Source organism: Bos indicus x Bos taurus, chromosome 8 (genome assembly GCF_003369695.1).
Source record: "Bos indicus x Bos taurus breed Angus x Brahman F1 hybrid chromosome 8, Bos_hybrid_MaternalHap_v2.0, whole genome shotgun sequence".
Taxonomy (NCBI): domain Eukaryota; kingdom Metazoa; phylum Chordata; class Mammalia; order Artiodactyla; family Bovidae; genus Bos; species Bos indicus x Bos taurus.
This window is the reverse complement of record NC_040083.1, coordinates 42268264-42289046: the sequence shown is the minus strand read 5'-3', so window position 1 is coordinate 42289046 and position 20783 is coordinate 42268264. Positions and strand designations below refer to the sequence as shown.

Sequence of the window (20783 nt, the reverse complement as noted above, 5' to 3'; positions counted from 1 at the left end):
AGTTTCATGGACAATTCATAGACAGAGGAGCCTGGAGACTATAGTGACATGGGGTTGCAAAAAGCTGGACATGACTGAGCACACATGCATATGTATATATATAGAGAGAGACAGAGTTAATCCTCTCATTTAAACTAACATCTGTGATAACGGTGGTGGAAGGGAGTTGGTGGTTGGAGAGGAAAGTTGGACAATTTTGTATTTTCACCCACTCTTTCTTGTGTGTAACATGGGAATCCAAAGCTGTGTCTCTGGTGCTGTGCTTTTGTACTTAACTGTGCTGAAGGTGGTTCCTGGGGTCAGCTGCCTTTGGGGAGCACCTGCATTGCAGAGTTCCCCTGTGAGGCCTGGGAGCTTTCTCCGCCAGCAGATGCCCCTGGCTCCGTGATCACTCTGCTACCTCACTTGAGGGGACCCCACCCCCGAGGGGCTGACAGGCTCTTATTACCAGGAAGGCTGTTTCTAATGACCTGTGATCTCCATGCCCAACCTGCCTTCTGGCTTGTTTTTCTTTAATTCTCACATTGGCTTTTTGTTCTTGGAGTGGTTAGAATGGATTTTCATTTGGGTTTTCTTCATCTCTAATAATTCTAGAATGCCATATACTGTGAAATGCTAAGTAGGGATGAACGGTAAAGCTGCTTAAAATCCCCCCGGAGTGCTCCAGCCCATCACTTCTAAATCTGATTAGCACTCAGCACCTGCCAAGCAGTGGGGCGATTACAGGCTCACAGTTGAATTTCGTTTTGTGCTGGTGCTTCCCCCACGTTCCTACTGCGGGAAATCCGACGTACAGCACGGAGGAGTTAAGAAGTCGCAGCCCCACTTGAGTTGTATTAGTATTAATTACCTGTGCAGATCTTGGATAATTGAAGCAATTACTCTTCATTTCAGCTCCAGGGCCTGGAATGGATGGTTTCTCTGTATAATAACAATTTGAACGGAATCTTAGCTGATGAAATGGGGCTGGGAAAGACCATACAGACCATTGCACTCATCACTTATCTGATGGAGCACAAACGACTCAATGGCCCCTATCTCATCATTGTTCCCCTTTCGTAAGTAAAGCCATTTATTCTGCAGTTATCTTTCTTTATGTTAGAGCTTGCCCTATTTGTCATCTGTCATTTAAGGCAGAGTTGTAGCCTGTAGTGGGATTATCAAGAGCATATAATCTGGATTTAGATGTTTCATTTCCCACCCTGTCTCCCACCCTGGCCTCTTTGATTGGCTACATAAGCACAAAATGAAGTGATTTTTTCCTAGCCCGTCGTGTTGTTGCAGTCTACACAGCCTGCACACCGCATAGTGGGTCTCATTCTTTATCACACCTGAAGTGGCTCATGAAGCTGAAAGTTTTGATTTTTTTAAGATTTCCTATTTTTTTCTTATGTTTCTAAAAGGCTACATATATTCAAAAAAATGTATATTCTTAGATCTTCCTTTACTGTCCCCTTTAAAGCAGAGTCTAAATCAAAATCCAGACTCTGAACTTTGTATTGAACTGCCCTCAGTACTGTGGTTTATCTGCAGTGGTGATGCCGCTTTGTCAGGACAGGTCTTCACTGTTTTCCATCACATTTCCAGTGCCTTGTCCACTGCGTGGACCTTGCGGGTTTTGAGTGGACATACCTGCAGGAAGGAATTCCTGTTCAAAACTACCCTCCTTGGATGGGAGTGCATCTGACTGTGGTGTGAGGTTGCACACAAGTGCAGCCTGTTCACTGAGGTCCTCTTCTAGATCTCACTGCTCATTATGGACTTGGACCTTGAGAAAAAGTAAAACTTCTGTTTTAGTGTTTCCTTCAAATTTTGCCTAAATGAGAATTCTTCACAGACCTCTTAAATCCATTTTATTTGAACTCATAGTACTTAGACATCCTTTCCATGTTATCTACATCTTGAACATGTATTTTGCTTTTTATCTATATTTTGCATGTTCTGACTCATAGATTACATTGATGGCTTGGGGGATTTTTTTTTTTTTAAGACATTTACTATTTTCCCCCTGCTCCCTCCTGGCAGATTTATTTAGTATTTTCATGTGCTTTTATCATTTTTTTTTCCTGACTCAAATTTCTCTGAATTTATATGGCTGTTTTTAGAGTCCCCAAATCACTCTGGTAATTGCTGTCTTTCAGTATTAAAAATAAGATGCTTTTTTGTCCTCTGTGTTTATGCATTCTTTAATTTTTTTTCCCTCTCATGAGATTTCTTATGAATCCTCAAACTTGTCACGCTTTGTGGCACTTGTTTCTAACTTATCTCGTATTTCCACACCTTTAAAATGAATGTGTAGTTGAGATATTTTATATTCTCTGTCCTCTTTCAAGGTGAGGCCTGAAAGTGAATGAGAACATCTTTTTAACCACAGACTTTTATACAAACATCTCTCTGTATTTTGTTTTGTTCTACAGGACTCTATCTAACTGGACGTATGAATTTGACAAATGGGCTCCTTCTGTGGTGAAAATTTCTTACAAGGTTTGGAATGCTGTATTTATATATAAATGTGGAAAAGCAAAAAATAGACCCTATTTTCTTCGTTCCTTGTGCACATCTGTGAACTGTATTTGGTTGTAAAGTTTTGTCATGTACATCATGTACTAAACAGTGAGAGTTAATCATCCCAAGAAGATTACTGTAATAAACCATAATTACTTTCAGATAGTGAAATGCAGAAGAAAATTGTTAATTATCATATTGCGAGGTTTCTGATGAGAGTAATACAAATGACAAATATCGCATATCCCGCATGCCAGCACCATGCCCACTGTTCCTGCAAAGTTAGGCAATTACCCAGACAGCCGAGCGCCGGCTGGACGCCCCTGTAGAAATGGAGCCTTTCAGCAGAGCAGCGGGTTCTCTGCTACCTTGGGGTCACCATAATTTCCTTTTCTCTCCCTGCCCTCCCTTGGTCTGCAGTGGGAAAGCCTCTCCACAAGAGTCTGAAAAGTACCCAGACGTGGGCAATTTTCCCAAGTACATTCCTCCTGGATAATGGATCTATATATGATAATTGCGTGTACGTGCAGTCCTTGGTCATGTGTCTGGGCTCCATTAAGCCACGAGTGGTGAGAGACAATGCACATCTCCTTCCCTGGGGTAATATAGATCTGTATTTTCTTCCCATTCAGGGCACCCCTGCCATGCGTCGCTCTCTTGTCCCCCAGCTACGGAGTGGCAAATTCAACGTCCTCCTGACTACTTATGAGTACATCATAAAAGACAAGCACATTCTTGCAAAGGTATGTTTAAAAAAATTCTTTTGTCTCGAATTATGGACCATCGCAACTGGAATGTTAAAATATTCCCCAAATTATACTCACTACTATAATTTGCTCATTAGATGACTGCCCTCTCCCTCTCTCTTTCAGAGTCAGATATATTTTGGTCATGGGTTTTTAATTTTATGTATGCTGTTTTCTGTTGCATGTCAGTGATCCTGGGACTCTTACCTATCCTGTTGTAGTTAATGAGTTTACATCTCTTAAAAGAATTTACCTGGGTTCCTTCTGCAACTCTTTTTCTCTCCAACAGCTCTGAACATCGTGCTTGTGGAAGAAATAATTGTTTTTGTTGCCCTGGGATATTGTCAGCAGCGGAACTTCATGCCTCTTGTGTCTTTGTCTCTCCAGAGATGAGCAGGCATCTCTCCATATGGTCTTCTCCATATGAACGTTTATCCAAGCTGTAGCTTTTGTGCTCTCCCTGTTTTATGTTGATTTCCAGTGAAATAATGGGCTATTCTTGTTTGGATGACTCTGGGTTGTTTCCATGACTATATATTTGGAGTCGGGAAAGAGTTGTTTTCTACCTGCGACCTACATATCTGCTAATTTATAGGTCTTAAACTGTCCGTTAGCCAAAAAATAGAATCTTTTTTTCCATTTATGTCATCTTGCCTCCAAATATATTCATGTAGAACGATGGGAGTAGTTTCTATCATGGAGCAAGTAGGAGAACTTCATTTTTTTTCCTTTAGTAATTTCTTTTACGCTCTGGTGTTTTGAAAGCATTATAATCTGACACTAAGTTATGGCCAGAACTGAACAGAATCACTATTTCTGGGATCTGTTCAATCTCTGCATTAAACCTTTGCCCTGGGAACAGAGAGTTCCCTTCATGGCGTCCTAGGAAATACATGAAGGAAACGTGCTCCCAGGGGAGGTTTAATAATCGAGACGGCACCAGCAACAACGCTGTGAGTTCGTCGTCTTCACACTCTGAGATGGATTTGGCAGTGTCAAAAATGACATGTTTTCAGTATAACTGTGGGAATGTGTGTGTACATTTGAGATCCTTTTAAGAAAATTTGTATCGTGTGTTCTGCATATGCATTTCAAAATTCATCGGAGACGCCTGGTAACGAGATGTATTGCCTTTGTTTCTAGAGAAATGAAAATCTGGAAAGAGGTAGTAGTTTTTTTTGAGTGGAAGACCTAATTAGCAGTAGATCCGATAGCAAAATTATAGACCTTCGATTCCTTATTATTTTATAGGCTAAATTAGGCAGGAAGGTGGATTTATAATATTGATCAGTACATTTTTATCTTCTGGCCTCTTTTATTGGTAAGTTTGGGACAATTGATTGTACAACTTTAATTATTCTTAAGGAATTTTCTTAGTGGAGGTGGGGGAAGGGTTGGGGGGAACCCCAAAACACCTCTGGTAGTTTCTTTTACCTGGACATCCCTTTCTGAGTGATGTTTTATTCCTTTTCCCCTGATTTTCCTGGTGCTTCTACTGAGGAAGGCGAGACTTCATAGAATTCTTTGCTTTTCCTTCCTAAGAGCTTTGCAGTGGGATCCAGGGACATCTGAATGCCAGATGCTCTTCTTGGCCATTGCCACTGTTTTGTGGGGATTGGATAGGCTTTGTGGGTTATTCCTCATTGTTCTCACTTTGAGAAACGTGACCTTGGAGGGGGCTGAAGGATCAGATGTGAGAGGGGAAGGGGACTGTGTGTAGACTTAGAAAGGGAGATCGTGTCATATGGTCATTCTTTATTTTTGAAGTGACAGTCATGCTGGAGGAATATATTGTGTTTAATTCTGAAGTTTTGGCATAAACAGAACAATGCTATTTTAGTACCGCCCTCTCTGCCAGTGAGTCTGTCCTTTCATCTTAGACGTCTTGAAACCGGGGTCCTGGACCTGGCAGGTATGGACCTGGCAGGTCAGGAATCCGTGTGAAGTAAGAGAGTCCAGGTTGCTAGATCTTCTAATGTTTTAAAAGACGCTGCATGTCCAGATTTTTAGGTGAAATATTCCAACTTTGAAATCTTAGCAACTAAGTTCAAATTAGAAAAAAAAGAATAGGAGCCAAGCCCTGAAGGTAGTAGTCAGCCGAGGTAATAGAAAAAGGGCATGAAGCCAGAGATCTTCTGCTATAGGTACTGGCTGACGTCGTCTTGGAGGAATCAGTCATTAACCTCTGCTTCAAGTGGGGAACTATATTCTGTACTCAATGAGCAGTGGTTATGTAGCCTTTAAATCTGGCAGGCTGTCATGACAGAGCACTGATAGAAGAGGTACCGGATGGGAAGACACAGGAGCTAGTCCTGGCCCGATCGTTTCTTTCTGAGCCCTAGTTGCCTTCTTTGTGAAAAGGTACTTAGGGATCGCATTTTGTTATTTCATCCCATCATTGCATGGTGCGTGACATGACCTGTCAGGTATAGGACATAGACTGCTGAGAGTCGTTTATGCTGAGGAGTATCATGCCACAGCCTGGACCAAGCATGAGCTCTTTGGTTTTCCACATCACCACTTGCCTCTCGGGGATACTTGTGTTTCCCTCGCTCACCACGTTGGTCCTTCCTCTTGCATTACAGATCCGGTGGAAATACATGATAGTGGACGAAGGCCACCGCATGAAGAATCACCACTGCAAGCTGACGCAGGTCCTCAACACGCACTACGTGGCCCCCAGAAGGATCCTCCTGACCGGGACCCCACTGCAGAATAAGCTCCCGGAACTCTGGGCCCTCCTCAACTTCCTCCTCCCCACCATTTTTAAGAGCTGCAGCACATTCGAGCAGTGGTTTAATGCACCGTTTGCCATGACTGGAGAGAGGGTACTGGCCTAACATTTATTTTCCCCGCTGCATGACAAAGAAATGAAATGACAGGACCTAAGGCTGAGACCACAAGGTGGCTTACGGTGTTGTAAAATATCAGGAAGCCAGTCAGTGGGTGGGTGTGCGTTCACTCCAGGGATATTTTTCCATCCTGAGAGAATGGATCCAGTAATGGGTAAGTGATCCTAGGATCTAGGGTGTCCTAATCCCATTGTCTTTCGCCATTGTGGTAGCTAGGCCAGCAGAGGGTGTTCCTGACCAGTGGAATGCTTAAATGCTGTGGACCACAGGGAGGATAGATACAGAGATACTTGTTCAGTCTGTAACCACAGCTCAACCAACCACATGTAAACCTTGAAAAAAAATATTTTCTTGTTATAAACTTGGGCTTCCCCTTAAACCATTTCCACATTAAGAGTTTGTGTGTAAAGCCAAACTAGTGTATAGTTATTTTCTGTATGCATCGTTTTCAGATTTTAGTGTGAATCTCAGTTTTGTGCATATATAAATATTCTGCAAACCTTGGAGTAGCTGTTTTCAAATTTCTTATTATTATTCCTTTCTCTGCCTTCTCTTAAAAACTCATTTATTAGAAACAGGAACCTGTCCTTTTGATTAGTGATTTCTTAAGTATAGGAATGAAAAAGCACTTAAAATGCTTTATGGATATTTGTGTTGGAACCATTTGCCCTTTAATTTTGAGGTATATTAGAGGTACCCTTGCTGTTTGTCAGGAATTCATTGGCTTGCCCATTTGAAGAAGGTAACATCAATCAGCTCTGCCCCCTAGAGGTTAGTGGAGGAAGGTGAAAGAGAACGCAGAGCATTTACAAATAGGACTGAACTTGACACAGTCACAGCAGAGCAGAGCAATCAGGTAGAGGGGCTTAGCAACCCACCAGCATAAACTGTATTTATTCTTGTTCTTTGCATGTTCAAGCTCTGTACCGTTCATATGTTTCTGCATCTGAGACAAAGTTAAGAGCCCAACTTACTGCTTCAATTTTAAGTGCTGTGCTTAATCGCTTAGTCGTGTCCGACTCTTTGAGACCCCATGGACTGTAGCCCGCCAGGCTCCTGTGTCCATGAGGATTCTTCAGGCAAGAATACTGGAGTGGACTGCCATGCCCTCCTCCAGGGGATCTTCCCAATCCAGGAGCCGCACCCAAGTTTCCTGCATTGCAGGCAGATTCTTTACTAGCTGAGCTACCAGGGAAGCCCTCGATTTTAAGTAAGAACACATTAACTGTTACCCTTTCACTCATGTTCAACCTCAGTCTTCAATCAGCCTTTGTCACAATCATATCCCATCCAATTCTGAGCTGTTAACACTCCCAGTCTGAAACTGGTGGCTCTGAACTCTTTTCCATAGAAGTCAGCATTCAGACAAAGACATCTGTTTATAGGCTGTTCTGTTACAGCCTGGTAGGCAGGTGGGAACAGAATTCTGAGGTGTACATGACGGGTATAAACCTGGCCTTAATGCACATAAAATTTCAGACATATATTGAAACCAATAATAAATATAAAGAGTTATTACATGAAATAACCGTAAAAAAAAAGGATCAAATTCATCTAAGGTTCTCTTGCAGGTGGACTTAAATGAAGAAGAAACTATATTGATCATCAGACGTCTGCATAAGGTGTTGAGACCCTTCTTACTGAGGAGACTGAAGAAAGAAGTTGAATCTCAGCTTCCGGAAAAGGTATGTTACAAATTCAAAAGTTGTAATTTATTCCCCCTGCCGTTATATTCAAATTACCTGCCCCTGAAATGGTGTTTCTGAAATAGCAGGCTTGTGTTTTAGTTCCAGGTAACTGGAAAATATCTTAAAGGACTTTTTTGTTGTAGTTGTTAGAGAGAAGCTGGAGGGTTTAGTGTAGAGAGAGAATGGAAATTTGAACATTTCATCTTGGTTTCCAAAAGTTTGGGGACAGATATTTGAAAATTACCAAATCCCTGTCATTACATTTTAGCTTTAACTTACATTAACTTAACAGTACGTGAATAGACATTCTATTTTAACTTTAGAATTTTTTTTTTTTTAATTTTACTAACCTTGTTGAGTTCACTCTTACAGGCGCCATAAAAGTGTTCTGCTTTAAGCCACATAAGGCTATGAGTTCGGGGCTTGTATCCTTATCAGAAGGCCTAGTAAATGCTTGCCACATTTCCCAGAAATGTGTTCAATGTTGGATGCTTGGGATGTCACTGTTCTGATAGTAAGTGAAAAATAGGGTTCTTATTATAGATACATCATCTAATTAAGATTCTATGAACATCTTAAGCAAATATTTTTCAGATTCGTTTTTGGACACTGATTTTTCAGGGCTTTAGGATGTCTTTTTGAGCCCTTAGCGCCACATTTTTGGACTGGATTTGGGTATTAGTTTAATATGTTTCTCATCATATTTTGGAACCGCTAGAGTTCTAAACACTGGAATTCTGCGTTTCATTTTCTTACAGATAGATTATTTGGCATTGCGCACCGTTTGCCGCATGAGTTAGTTTGATGTAACTTTTCTCTTTAGAGGAGCCAATTCTGAAATGTGTGTTTTGCATCATTGTGTTTTTCTGTGTAATGACTCTCTTTTTTGGACGGATTGGTTCATCCTATTCATTTTTAAGTGGGAGCTGGCAAGATATTGTACAAAGTTGATTACTTTACTAAGAGAGAATTTTGTCCCCTAATCCCCTATCTTTAGTAGTCAGAGAAAAATTAAATATTAACACTGTTCTTATACCACGCTTATCATAGTGAAAACCCAAATATTTAAGTATTTTATTTTGCTAGTGAATGCATCTTGGGGATTGAATGCTGTCAATATTTCTTTGACTTCTTATGGTCTTCACATCTTTGGATAACCCTCTTTCTGTTCAAGGTGGACCTTATTACTGAATAAGCTGGGGAATGGGTACAATGGTCATGTAGCTTCCTTTACTGCTGCTGAGATCCCGAACTTACAGAAATGAAATGTTAAAGATTTTAATTTTCCCCATTCTTCCTTTTGTTTCTTTAGAAGCAACAAATACAATAAAAGATAATTATCCGAACTTACTCATTTATTCATCCCATAAAACTTCTAAATCTTGTTTACTGATTTCCAGGACTGGCTAATATAGATAGATTTAAAAAATATTACAAGTTGAAAGTATGTCCTGTTTTTAAGAAGTCCATTTGATTAAAATATAGACTTTTGCAGCATAAGGATCATGGGATGATTGGTTATATCACAAAGGAATTCCTTACTTTACTAAAACATTTATTTCATGGCTCTTTTCACAAGAAAACTTCCTGAATATTGATAAATTTTTTTTAAAAATTAGATTTTGAAGAGCATGTTTCCTGCATGAAGTACACTTGTACTCTTTAATACCCAAATTTTTATATTTGAGGTATATTAAATACCCATATATATATATACCTTGTTTGCATTTTGAAAAATTGCATTTTTTTTACAAAATGAAGGTTTGTGGCAACCCTGCCTCAAGCAAATCTATTGGCACCATTTTTTCAACAGTATTTGCTAACTTCATGTCCCTGTGTCACAAATTTTGGTAATTTTTGAAATATTTCAAGCTTTTTCATTATTGTTAAATTTGTTATGGGAATCTGTGGTCCATGATCTTTGATGTTACTATTGCAAAAAGGTTGTGACTCACTGAAGGCTCAGAGGATAGCATTTTCCACAATATGAAGTATTTTGGATTAGGGTATGTACAATGTTTTTTTAGACACAGTGCTATTGCACACTTGATAGACTGTAGTGTGTAAACATAACTTATGTGCACTAGGAAACAAAAACGTTTATATGACTCACTTTATTGCACCCTGTGTGTGTTGGCCTGGAACTGAACCTGTGCTATGCCCGAGGTGTGTCTGTTTAATCTATGGATAAGCTACCTTTTCTGGAGGTAACCTGGTGGAGTGGAAATCATGGGCTCTGCCTGTCAGAGTGGACCTGGGTCCCCACTGCATTCTCTGTCTCTTGCTAACTGTGTGCTCTTGGCATGTTACTTAAACCAGTGGGTCTCAGTGTTCCCAGCAGTGAGCTAGGAAATAGATAATACATGCTTTATAGAAGAGGATTAAATGGATGCAGTACTCATAATGCAATGCCTGGCACGTGTTAAGGCTCAGCTGATGACAGCTGCTGCTCCCAGAGTCCTTACTTTCTCTATTGCACCGCTGTTTCTATTACTGACTTTGGTTCTGCTTTCCTGTTCTCATCAAGTTTCTCGGTGTCCTCTGGTCCTGGCATTTTACCATCACCCTTTTAAGGTGATGAACTAATCCCTTAGCATGTGTATGTAGCTATTGTTAATGTGGTTTGGCCAGTGTCCACTCTTTGATCTTTCTACCTTGCTAGGACTTTGATCTGGGGAAAATCTGCCATCTAAGTGTTATCCTTGGGGGTAAGGAGCTTTCTTCTGCCACCATCTGCTTGTAGCCACAAACATGTATGTCTTTCTCAGGCTGTATAAAGAATCTAGAAAGGCGTTGTGGCGGATGGCCGCAAAAGGCTAAATCTTTTATGGAAGCAACGCTCAAATGTTTCCATGAAAAAGAATCAATTATGGAAGTAGATTTCCATTTTACTTTTTAATTTAAATATAATAAAATACACTGTTCTTTGGTATATAGATCTGAGTTTTGACAAATGCAGTTACGTTAGAGTGAAGTCACTCAGTCGTGTCTGACTCTTTGCGACCACATGGACTGTAGCCCACCAGGCTCCTCCATCCATGGGATTTTCCAAGCAAGAGTACTGGAGTGGGTTGCCATTTCCTTCTCCAGGGATTGAACCCAGGTCTCCTAGTTACATTAACTGCATCACAATCAAAATACAGTACAATTCTGTGTCCCCGTACCCCCCACCCACCCAGAATTCCCTGGTGCTGTCACTTTTTAGGCATGCTCTCGCTTTGCCCTCAGCCTCTTACCACCGATGGTTCATCCTCCATCCTCATAGCTTTTTGTTTTCTAGAATGTTTTAGGAATAGAATCAGACCATATGTCCCATCAGACCTTCTGCCTGTGGTTTTTCATTCAGCATAATGAATTTGAGAAACATCCAAGGTGTTGGATGTATCGGTAGTTGGTTCATTTTTATTAGTGGATAGTATTCTATTGCATGGATGCACCAGAGTTTGCTTATCAATTTAATTGTAGGACATTTGGGTGGTTTATAGTTTTTGACAGTTATGCTTGTCTGCTGTGAACATTTGTGTATAGGCTTTTGTGTGAGCATAGGTTTTCATTTCACTTTAGGAAGTATGTAGGAGTGGCTTGGTCATATGGTAGATGTGTACATAACTTTGTAAGAAACTTCCGTATGGTTTCATGCCATAGATTTCAGAACCCGGGACTTTAATAAATTTAATATTATTGTTTGGAAATCTCAATACACAAAGTGATAATGTATCACACACAGTCATCTGGGTTTCCTATTCTAATAATACATCCTTTTGGAAGGGAAATTATACATGAGGACTTGTGTTTAGGGAGAAACTATGAATAAAGGTTGAAAGCTTTTCCCGGGTTATATAGGAGGAGGGTCTGGGCCACTGTAACCACCTGATTTGGCTCCTTGAAGGGACCATTTTGATCATTTACCAATATAATGAGTCTTAGGAGGTAATCTGTCATGTCCATGAGGTTGGCACCCCAGTTTTACATATCCTTTGAAAATAATAGTCCCAGTGGCCGTCATAAGCCTAACCTGGTGGGACAATCATCCTTATTACAGAGTCATATATAGATTTTATTTCCTTCAGCATCAGCCCACTTTGAGGAACTTTCAGATTCATGCTCTAGTCAGGGGCCGTCAAGGTTTTTGGAGATGACTCAGACCCAACAGCGTTTGAGATGGTGTGATTCTTACAAAGGCTTCCCTCGCCTCATCACTGTCAGTCTGCCTTTTTCTTGATGCATGGTTCTGACGGCTTGCTCTGTGCGCTGCACAGCACTTGGGTGGGGGTGGGAGGTGCAGGAACTTTACCAGAAATTGGAGGCATGGCGTGCAATGTCGCCGAACGATGGCATGACAGTGAAAGGCAGCGTCACCCACCCCATCAGGTTGAGGGATCCAGGCATTCAAGCGCTTTAGGACAGGGGTCTCCAGAGCACACATGGGTATATGGATGTGTATGTATGTGTGGGGTGCTTACTACTAGTCCACTGGGGTGTGGAAGGAAGATTTTAGAGCTCCTATTTATATTAATTTTTCTCCTAAAAATTAAAAAAATACGGTTTTTTGATTTAACATGCAGACAGACACTGGTACCCATGTGGTATATATGCCTTTGTCACAGAGTCCATCAGGTAACTGGCCTAGACTGTGTCAGTTATCCCGGGGATGGGGAGCATGAGGGGGAGCACCCCCACCTGGGACATCGGTCATCCATCCACCCTCACAGTTGGGTTCTTTTGCTTTCTGCCTGTTGTGAGCATTGTGGGTTTCCCATATCCAGATAAAAGAATTTTAGGATGATCTCATTTTAACTAAACTGTAACACCCCTGACCTTCAGGATGGATGACAGACTTTTAAAAGATTCTGCCCAGGATCACAGGTTGAAAACAAGAGAAATAATGTACGGGTAGGTGGACAATGGGAAAAGTGCAGACCTGCCACCTCTCCTGTTCCCAGTGTGAATTTTCACCAGCCCCATTATAGAGTGAACAGGGTACATGCGTGTTAAATCACTTCAGTTGTGTCTGACTCTTTGCTACCCTATGGATTGTGGTCTGCCAGGCTCCTCTGTCCATGGGATTGTTCAGGCAAGACCCCTGGAGTGGGTTGCCATTTCCTCCTCCAGGGCATCTTCCCCACCTAGGGATCGAACCCTCATCTCTTGTGTTTCTTGCATTGGCAGGCGAGTTCTTTTACCACTAACGCCACCTGAGAAGCCCATAAGGAAGAAAGGTCCTTGCCATAGGAGAGTCAGTCAGTGAGAAATCCCAGTGGATCAGGGTATAACTGGCTAAAAAATCAGATGTCATCACCTTGGCCCCTTGAAATGTAGATGTAAAACAAGTGCCTAATATTGACCCATGTCCTAAAACTAACTTGTGTTTTGAGGCATTAATATTAGTTCATGCATATGACTCATAAATAAATATATGGGCATGTATTCAGAAGAGGTACATTAACATGTATTCTTGGTAAGGGATTGCCATTAAAAAAGCTTAATAAACACTTGTTTGTGAGAAATAAAAAGGAAGATTGACTGATAGGTGTAGTGATCAGGGGAGACCTTACTAAGAGCCCTCAGGAAGAGTTAAGGTTTAGAAAGGCAGCCCTAAGACTATAGGAAGATACAAAGACAAAACAGCTTGGACTTGTTGGGGGAGTTACGAGGAGCAAACGTAAAACACAGTTGTGAAACTCGGGATGGTGATTTTGATGATGCGTATCACACCAGCGTCTGTGACCCCCTAGTGGTGTGAGGAAGGAGGGTTGAGTGGAGGTCCCCTTTCTACAGGAGCCGTCAGGTCCTAGGGACGAGCTCACTTCTCTGCTGACTTGGCCCCTGTGGGGTTGTCTGGCCTCCCTGTCTGCATGACATCATCGTGCATGCCTCGTTCCCACGCTTCCTCCCATCCAGCTCTTGGCAGCAGCTAACTGATGAGAAGGAGGTTGAGGGTCCCAGCCTCTCATTTTGGATCTGCCATCTCCTAGTGCACTTAAAGCTTGCCTCAGCCGTGCTTCCCACTTTCAGGAAGGTGTGCACAGGCTGGTTGGCAGTGAGGCCCAAGTGAAGATGAACATCAGGGCAGAACTAGGGAGCCTGAAAGTCCTCTTGGTTATGTTTAGTGTAGAGCTTAAGAAAGTGCAGGCTGGTTTGATCCTAACTGGATCATTGAATAGCTGCATCATTTCAACCCAGGCACCTAACATTTCTGATGCTCAGGTTCCTTATCTGTAAAATGCAAACACTACTGAATTTAACTCTGCCCTACAGCTCTTATATGGTAAAATGGGAGAAGGCACACCAAGCACCTTTGCATAGGGCCTGGTCCATAGAAAGAGCTCAATAATATTAGCCCTCGGTGTCATTTTTATCATTATGGTTGCAAAGTCTGAAGTTGTTTAATATTTTCTTCACCATGATCAAGTTACATGGAGAGTTAACAGCACTTGAGAAAGTCAAAGTACTTTAAAACATGCCACGATCAAGTCTGTAAAACACAAAAGCCATATTAAGTGCATGCTTATTTATTAAAACTTGGAGATGTTCTTCTTCTCTGGCCAAGAAGGTCATTAAAAACTTTATGGCGGGTCACTTGTTTTTCTTTACTTTTCTGCAAAAGAGCTCATCTTTCTCTAATCTGATTTGCTGCATCAAAACAAGTGGCAAAATGCTATTAATTGCGGTTCCAGCTGGCCTGACAGACCCCTTCTAAAGCAACAGTCAGATGAATATTCAACTTCTCTTTATCTGTGACCTCCTCACTCTGGTCCTCAGAGCTGAAAATAACCTGATCACTTTTAATCAGTTTGTTAAACATTAGGCAGCTTGCTGATTTACTTTTAATCACATTCTGCAGATTTCTAGGCATTAATCTGATGTTTATTATGAAAATTACACATTTGTATTCTGGAGATTTTTTTTCATAAAGAAAAATAATAATAGGAAATAATCAAGGCAGACTGCGTGCATTAGGAGTGTGTGAGAAGTATTGCAGGTGGGTGCGAAAACACCCACACGTGAATTCTCTTTCACAGTTTAAAACCGGATTTTTCCGTTGTTTCAAGTGGAAGCACACAAGGCCTTGCCTCTAAAAAAGATGGTCATAAAGCTGCGTTTAACTGTGGGCTCACTCCTCTGCTTTGCCTACTGTTCCCACAAGTAGTATCCTCTCACCCTTCAAAAGCAGAGGGTAGTTACCTACAGTCAACCTAGGCGCTTAGGAATCTCTGTTCAGGATCAGAATTGAGGGAAGCCAGCCACACAGGACCATTTAAAAAGATATTTTCCAAAAAAAAAAAAAAAAAAATCGGAGGATATTGGCTGGGTACTGTTTTTCCTCAAACTGTTCTGTTTGTATGAAATAGGGTATAGTTGGGAAGCAGAGGAAATGCATATATATGTAAAAGTGAAAGTTAGTCCCTCAGTCGTGTCTGACTCTTTGCAACCCCGTGGACTGCGGCCGGCCAGGCTTGTCTACAGAATTCTCCAGGCAAGAATACAGGAGTGGGTTGCCATTTCCTTCTCCAGGGGATCTTCCCAACCCAGGGATCAAACCCAGGTCTCCCACATTGCAGGCAGTCGGACTCTACCGTCTGAGCCAGCAGGGAAGCCGTGTATATATATATACACACACTCTGTATTGAATATCGGAGAAGGCAATGGCACCCCACTCCAGTACTCTTGCCTGGAAAATCCCATGGATGGAGGAGCCTGGTAGGCTGCAGTCCATGGGGTCGCTGAGGGTCGGACACGACTGAGCGACTTCACTTTCACTTTTTACTTTCATGCATTGGAGAAGGAAATGGCAACCCACTCCAGTGTTCTTGCCTGGAGAATCCCAGGGACGGGGGAGCCTGGTGGGCTGCCGTCCATGGGGTCGCACAGAGTCGGACACGACTGAAGCGACTTAGCAGCAGTATTAAATATATATGAACTTGAACAGTCTGCCAGCCTCTCTCTCTCTCAAATGTGGAACAAGTCAAGAAATTTCAGGAAACATGACCCTGGCCTGAGTGACATATCACCTTTTGCAAGTCCCTCCCCTATAATGGTACCTTGAGCAGTGATAACTGTGGGCTCCTCCATCATGCCCCCCCGCCCCCCCCCCCCAACCTCCATGAATCCAAGAAGCAGAAAGAGATACCTTCATGATTCCAGGAGAGCCACCAGCAGCCATGTCTCAACAGTCTCCTTAGGACAGGCTCCTTCTCTCTCCTGCTCTTAGCCTATGTACTGTTCTTCTTTCCCCAGGTTGAGTATGTGATCAAGTGTGACATGTCAGCTCTGCAGAAGATTCTGTATCGCCACATGCAAGCCAAAGGGATCCTCCTCACAGATGGTTCAGAGAAAGATAAGAAGGTACGTGGTGGAAGGTGACACAACTCAAGGTGCCGTCATAGTTCTTCTTAGGGCTGTGCCACTGGACACTCCCAGCAAATATCCCCACGGCTGCTGATTTGTCAAAGCAAATTACAGGGCCTTTTTGGGAGCTATTATTGTTGCTGCCAAAGGAAATCCCTTGGCCTTTTACCTGTATTGGAGCAGTTAGAAATGAACACCGTCTTGGTGTTCATATCACCAAAACAGTTAGCTCTGTTCGTGTCGGTCTGCACACAATATATCTGCCTAAGGGTAGGCTAGCATTTTAGAAGGTTTTAAAAGCCAGTTTCATCCCTGGGCATCTGTGCCATGTTTCTGTCTTCCGAGAATCCTACCGGATGGACAGTCATTTCTCAAAGCCATCCACTGGATATAATTCCCTCCTCTCAGATAACTCACATGGAAGATGGTCTATCTAATTCAGAAATGGCTGTGTAATAGTAACAGGAGGTTTGGACAGTAGGAAGTGTAGGTTACAGAGACGACCTATGGCTCTTTGCTCTTTCTATAGAAACCTACTTTAGGAAAATGGGAAAAAAAGAAATGGGAAATAGCTGATCAATTAATAACGTATATTTTGACTCTCCTCTGCTTGTCCTTAGGGGAAAGGAGGTGCTAAGACACTAATGAACACCATCATGCAGTTGAGAAAGATCTGCAATCACCCGTATATGTTTCAGCACATTGAGGTAAGCCTGCGTTCTCCGTTGTGACCCTGATCCTAATCGGTCAGTTTCTACTAATACTACATTGAAAAACAAAATTATAATAAAAAAATAAAGCAAAGGTAAAACATGTGGAAGTTGAAACTACATGGTCTGGTAGCTTGATAAGCAGAATTAACAGACATGAGGTTTCTGGTTATGGATTCTCATTGGCATCAGACACTTGGGCATCTGGAATTTTATAGGCAGGAGTTTGAAGTGGTGAGAAAATGCTGTACACCAGGGCTCATTATGTGAGTTCGGGTAAGTACTGTGAATTGCCTCATTATAGTAGGTGCTCTGACATGGAGGATAATGACAGATACATCCAGCTTCCTCAGAAGGATGATGTGGAAAAATACTAAAAGAATGGGTTTATATTCGTTGAAGGGAAAGATGTTCCTGAGATACTCGCCCTGTGAAAATCACTGACTTTAGACTGTTTCTTAGATTTGTATTTTTCCTTTCTGGCTTCTTCCATGATGGTGTAAATCCAGGTTTTTTTATCCTGATGCTCTGGTCTCTAGGAAGCTATTTTCAGGGGAGAAGACATTTTCTGCCCTGTTTGCTACATGTGAATGAGTTTCCTAAGTTGACAATTTCACCCCAGTAGGAGCCATTGACTTGAGCAGGAAGGGAAAGGAGTCAGAATTGTAGCCTCCACTTTCCAGGGTTCCCTTGGATGTGTGCGGTCCTGGCAGCAGTCACTGCCAGTCTGCTGCTTACTGTCCACTTCAGAGGAGCAGGAGGCGTGGGGCAGCACCCTGCAGGCTCCGGATTTTCACTGGTTTATTAACAAGTAAATAAATAGAAGGCTCTAGGGATTTAACTTTCAGAAGCATATTCCTGGGAATGAAACTGAAATGTTCTTGACGTTGAAGATTCTTTTTCTTTTTTTGTCCTTGTTTTTGGTAATCACGCTTGTTAGGTAAGAGCATGTATTGCACCTCTGTCCATATCCTGGAGTCCTGTCCCAACTGTAGGATAAAATTAGAATTAACTCCTGACACTGCTGTTGCTTTAGGGACAGACCTTTTATAGAGTAAAGAGGCCTTAGTTTAAGTAAAATGACAATGCAATGGCAACAACTGTAGTAAAGAAGGAGGGCAAGGTCCCACCAACAAGCCTGCTTAGACACATAGCAGGAGAGTCCTTGGTGCGGTAATGAGTCCACACCCCAGACCACTTTCACCCCTGTAAAACCCGGTGTAAGTCACTTAGCATCTCCAGGCTATAGTGTATTTGACTTGTCATCAGATGGTGATAGATGATAGGGCTGGCAAAAGGATAAATGTTTAAACTAAAGAACATACGAAGTGTCTAGTAAACCAGTAATGTGATAAACAGGCCATAAGGTATCAATGTATTAGTGGGGGTGGCTTGTTGGGTTGCATGCATGTGTGCTCAGTTGCTTCAGTCGTGTCTGCCTCTTTGTGACCCTATGGACGGTAGCCCACCAGGCTCCTCTGTCCATGGGGATTCTCCAGGCAAGAATACTAGAGTGGGTTGCCGTGCCCTCCTCCAGGGGATCTTCCCAACCCAGGGACTGAACCCACATCTCCTGTGACTCCTGCATTATAGGTGGATTCTTTACCACTGAGCCACCAGGGAAACCCACGTTGGGTTGGGGGAGCTGAAAAAAGGTCTAATGGTGAAAATGATTGGGATCATATCAGGTTTACCTGTCACCCACCATCTTATATTTTCTTAAAAACAATTTTTAGATATTCAGCAAAAATATACAGGATTTGTTATTGTTCAGTTGCTCAGTCGTGTCTGACTCTTTGAGATCCCATGGACTGCAAACCACCAGGCTTCCCTGTCCTTCCCCATCTCCCAGAGCTTGCTCAAACTCGTCCATTGAGTCTGTGATGCCATCGAACTATCTCATCCTCTGTCGTCCCCTTCTCCTCCTGCCCTCAATTTTTCCCAGCATCAGGGTCTTTCCCAATGAGTCAGTTCTTTGTATCAGGTGGCCAAAGTATTGGAGCTTCAGCTTCACATCAGTCCTTACAATGAATATTCAGGATTGGATAAGGATTTGAGGACTTGAGACTTATGAAAATTGAATGTCAGTCTTACTTCATTTGTCATACCAAAATGCACCTTTGAAACACTCTGGGTCATGTCAGGAAGGGTTGGGGGGCATGCCTTCTACCCTCAAGCTTCTGTTTGGAACACCTGGGAAGTGGGGAAGGGGATCAGAGAAGCTAAGCTTAAGGAACACACCCTCCTTTCCCTGCTTGTTTGCATTTTAAGTAGCAGTCCATAGAAAGACAGACTTAGATTTGCAATTTTTTTAGCATGAAAAACTTTCAGGAGGATATTCCTGGAAACAAGACCCACAGTGACTGGCAAGGGTATCACACTTGTGAGTCGTGTGCGTTTTGCTTTTGTCTTTGTTTGCTTACACATCCTTTGTTCGTACTACCTGATAGTAGAAACCCAGTCTCCCGACTGGGCTCACTGCCTCCCTGGGGATCTTTAAACCAGAGCTCTGAAAACAGAGTTTTTAAAATGCTGCTGATACCTGACCATATCACCACCCACTGATACATACAGATGGAAACAGATGGAACCTCAAAAATCGAGTCAAGACTGGCCACCTGTAGGGAGGAAAGGCACGATTCCTGGAGCCAGGGTAGGGTTTTGGGCTGTGATCCATCAGCGTTCATTTTGCCAGCGGGGCAGCATCCGGAGGGGCCGGGGCCCACCGTAAATGATGAGCGTGTTTGGGAGTGGAGCCCAGCGGGAAAGATCTGGTCCCCTTGGAGGAAAGCTTTGGTGATCCAGGAGGGAAGGGAGGCAGAGAAGGGAGACAGCTGGTGGTTAAGTGAAGGTGTGACGTGCTCTCCTCCCCACAGATGGCCTCCCCTTCCATCAAGTAGGGATACGAAAATCACATGGGGAACAGCTATTTATTTCTTCCACAGAATCAGTGAGGAGGGAAATATGTAGTTAAGTTTTGTATTTTAAAAGTGGATGCCAGTTACCTGAGGGGTGGTGTACATTTAGGGCCTTATTTATAATGCAGAAAAGCACAGCGTGGAAGGGATGTTATGACTGCACTAAACTAAGATCTAGATACTTAATACATATGTAATCATCATGACTTTTACTGCTGAACATTTCCACAGTATACTGATGTGTGGATATTAATCCTGGTTTGCTTATATTAAGCTCTTCCTCTTACCAAGACTCTAAGCTCCTTGGGGTGTAGGTACTCCCTTTACTTCCTTTTTTTCTGGATCCCCAGTACCTGCCTACCACAGCCCTGGGCCAGTGAACATTTAATCACTGTTTGATGAGTGAACTAACCCTGTCATCTCAGTATGAGAGTCTGGAGCCTTGCCAAAACTTACAGGATATATTTCTGGCAAAGCCATAGTCTGAGTTCAAAGGCTTTGAGTTCCTGGTTCTTTCCATAATGAGTATTTTTTTACTTATTATTTTGTTTAATTGCATTCTAGAAATAGGATGACCTCACTAATAGAATAATTATTATGTCAATAATTACAGATCTGTTTTTAAAAATCCTTTTTCTTCTCTCTCTTTTAAAGGAATCCTTTGCTGAACACCTGGGCTATTCAAATGGGGTCATCAATGGGTAAATCCTAATTTTTTTTTTTTTCTTCCAAAAAATGGTTTGTTGGTCCTACCTAAACTTTTCTCTCTAGTGTTTCCTGTCACACAAATACAGTACTGCCAGCCTCCTCAGCACCCCCTCTCTTCAGCAGAGGGTGCAGAAGTTGTTAACCAGAATGATATCAGCATTCTCTTTTACTTTACTGGCATAAATACTACATGCCTTGAGCAAGTGGCTATTCAGAGGACATAGATCTCCTTTAATAGACTTAACAATGTCCTAGTGTTCTAAAAACATTGTCAGAGCTTCAGAAGGTTGATACTTATAACCAATAG

The 20783-nt window shown here is 42.2% G+C and overlaps 1 protein-coding gene across 6 annotated transcripts in view; it reads left to right on the top strand.

Annotated features, from left to right (window-relative positions):
• SMARCA2 (SWI/SNF related, matrix associated, actin dependent regulator of chromatin, subfamily a, member 2) overlaps positions 1 to 20783 on the top strand; it is a 179726-nt gene that overhangs the window by 67665 nt on the left and 91278 nt on the right. For all 6 annotated transcript variants that reach the window (XM_027549377.1, XM_027549379.1, XM_027549378.1 and 3 more), the window contains 8 exons: positions 895 to 1058; positions 2418 to 2484; positions 3138 to 3248; positions 5837 to 6079; positions 7675 to 7788; positions 16030 to 16137; positions 16761 to 16847; positions 20423 to 20469. In XM_027549377.1, coding sequence (XP_027405178.1) covers positions 895 to 1058; positions 2418 to 2484; positions 3138 to 3248; positions 5837 to 6079; positions 7675 to 7788; positions 16030 to 16137; positions 16761 to 16847; positions 20423 to 20469 — 941 coding nt within the window. The remainder of the gene's footprint in view (positions 1 to 894; positions 1059 to 2417; positions 2485 to 3137; positions 3249 to 5836; positions 6080 to 7674; positions 7789 to 16029; positions 16138 to 16760; positions 16848 to 20422; positions 20470 to 20783) is intronic.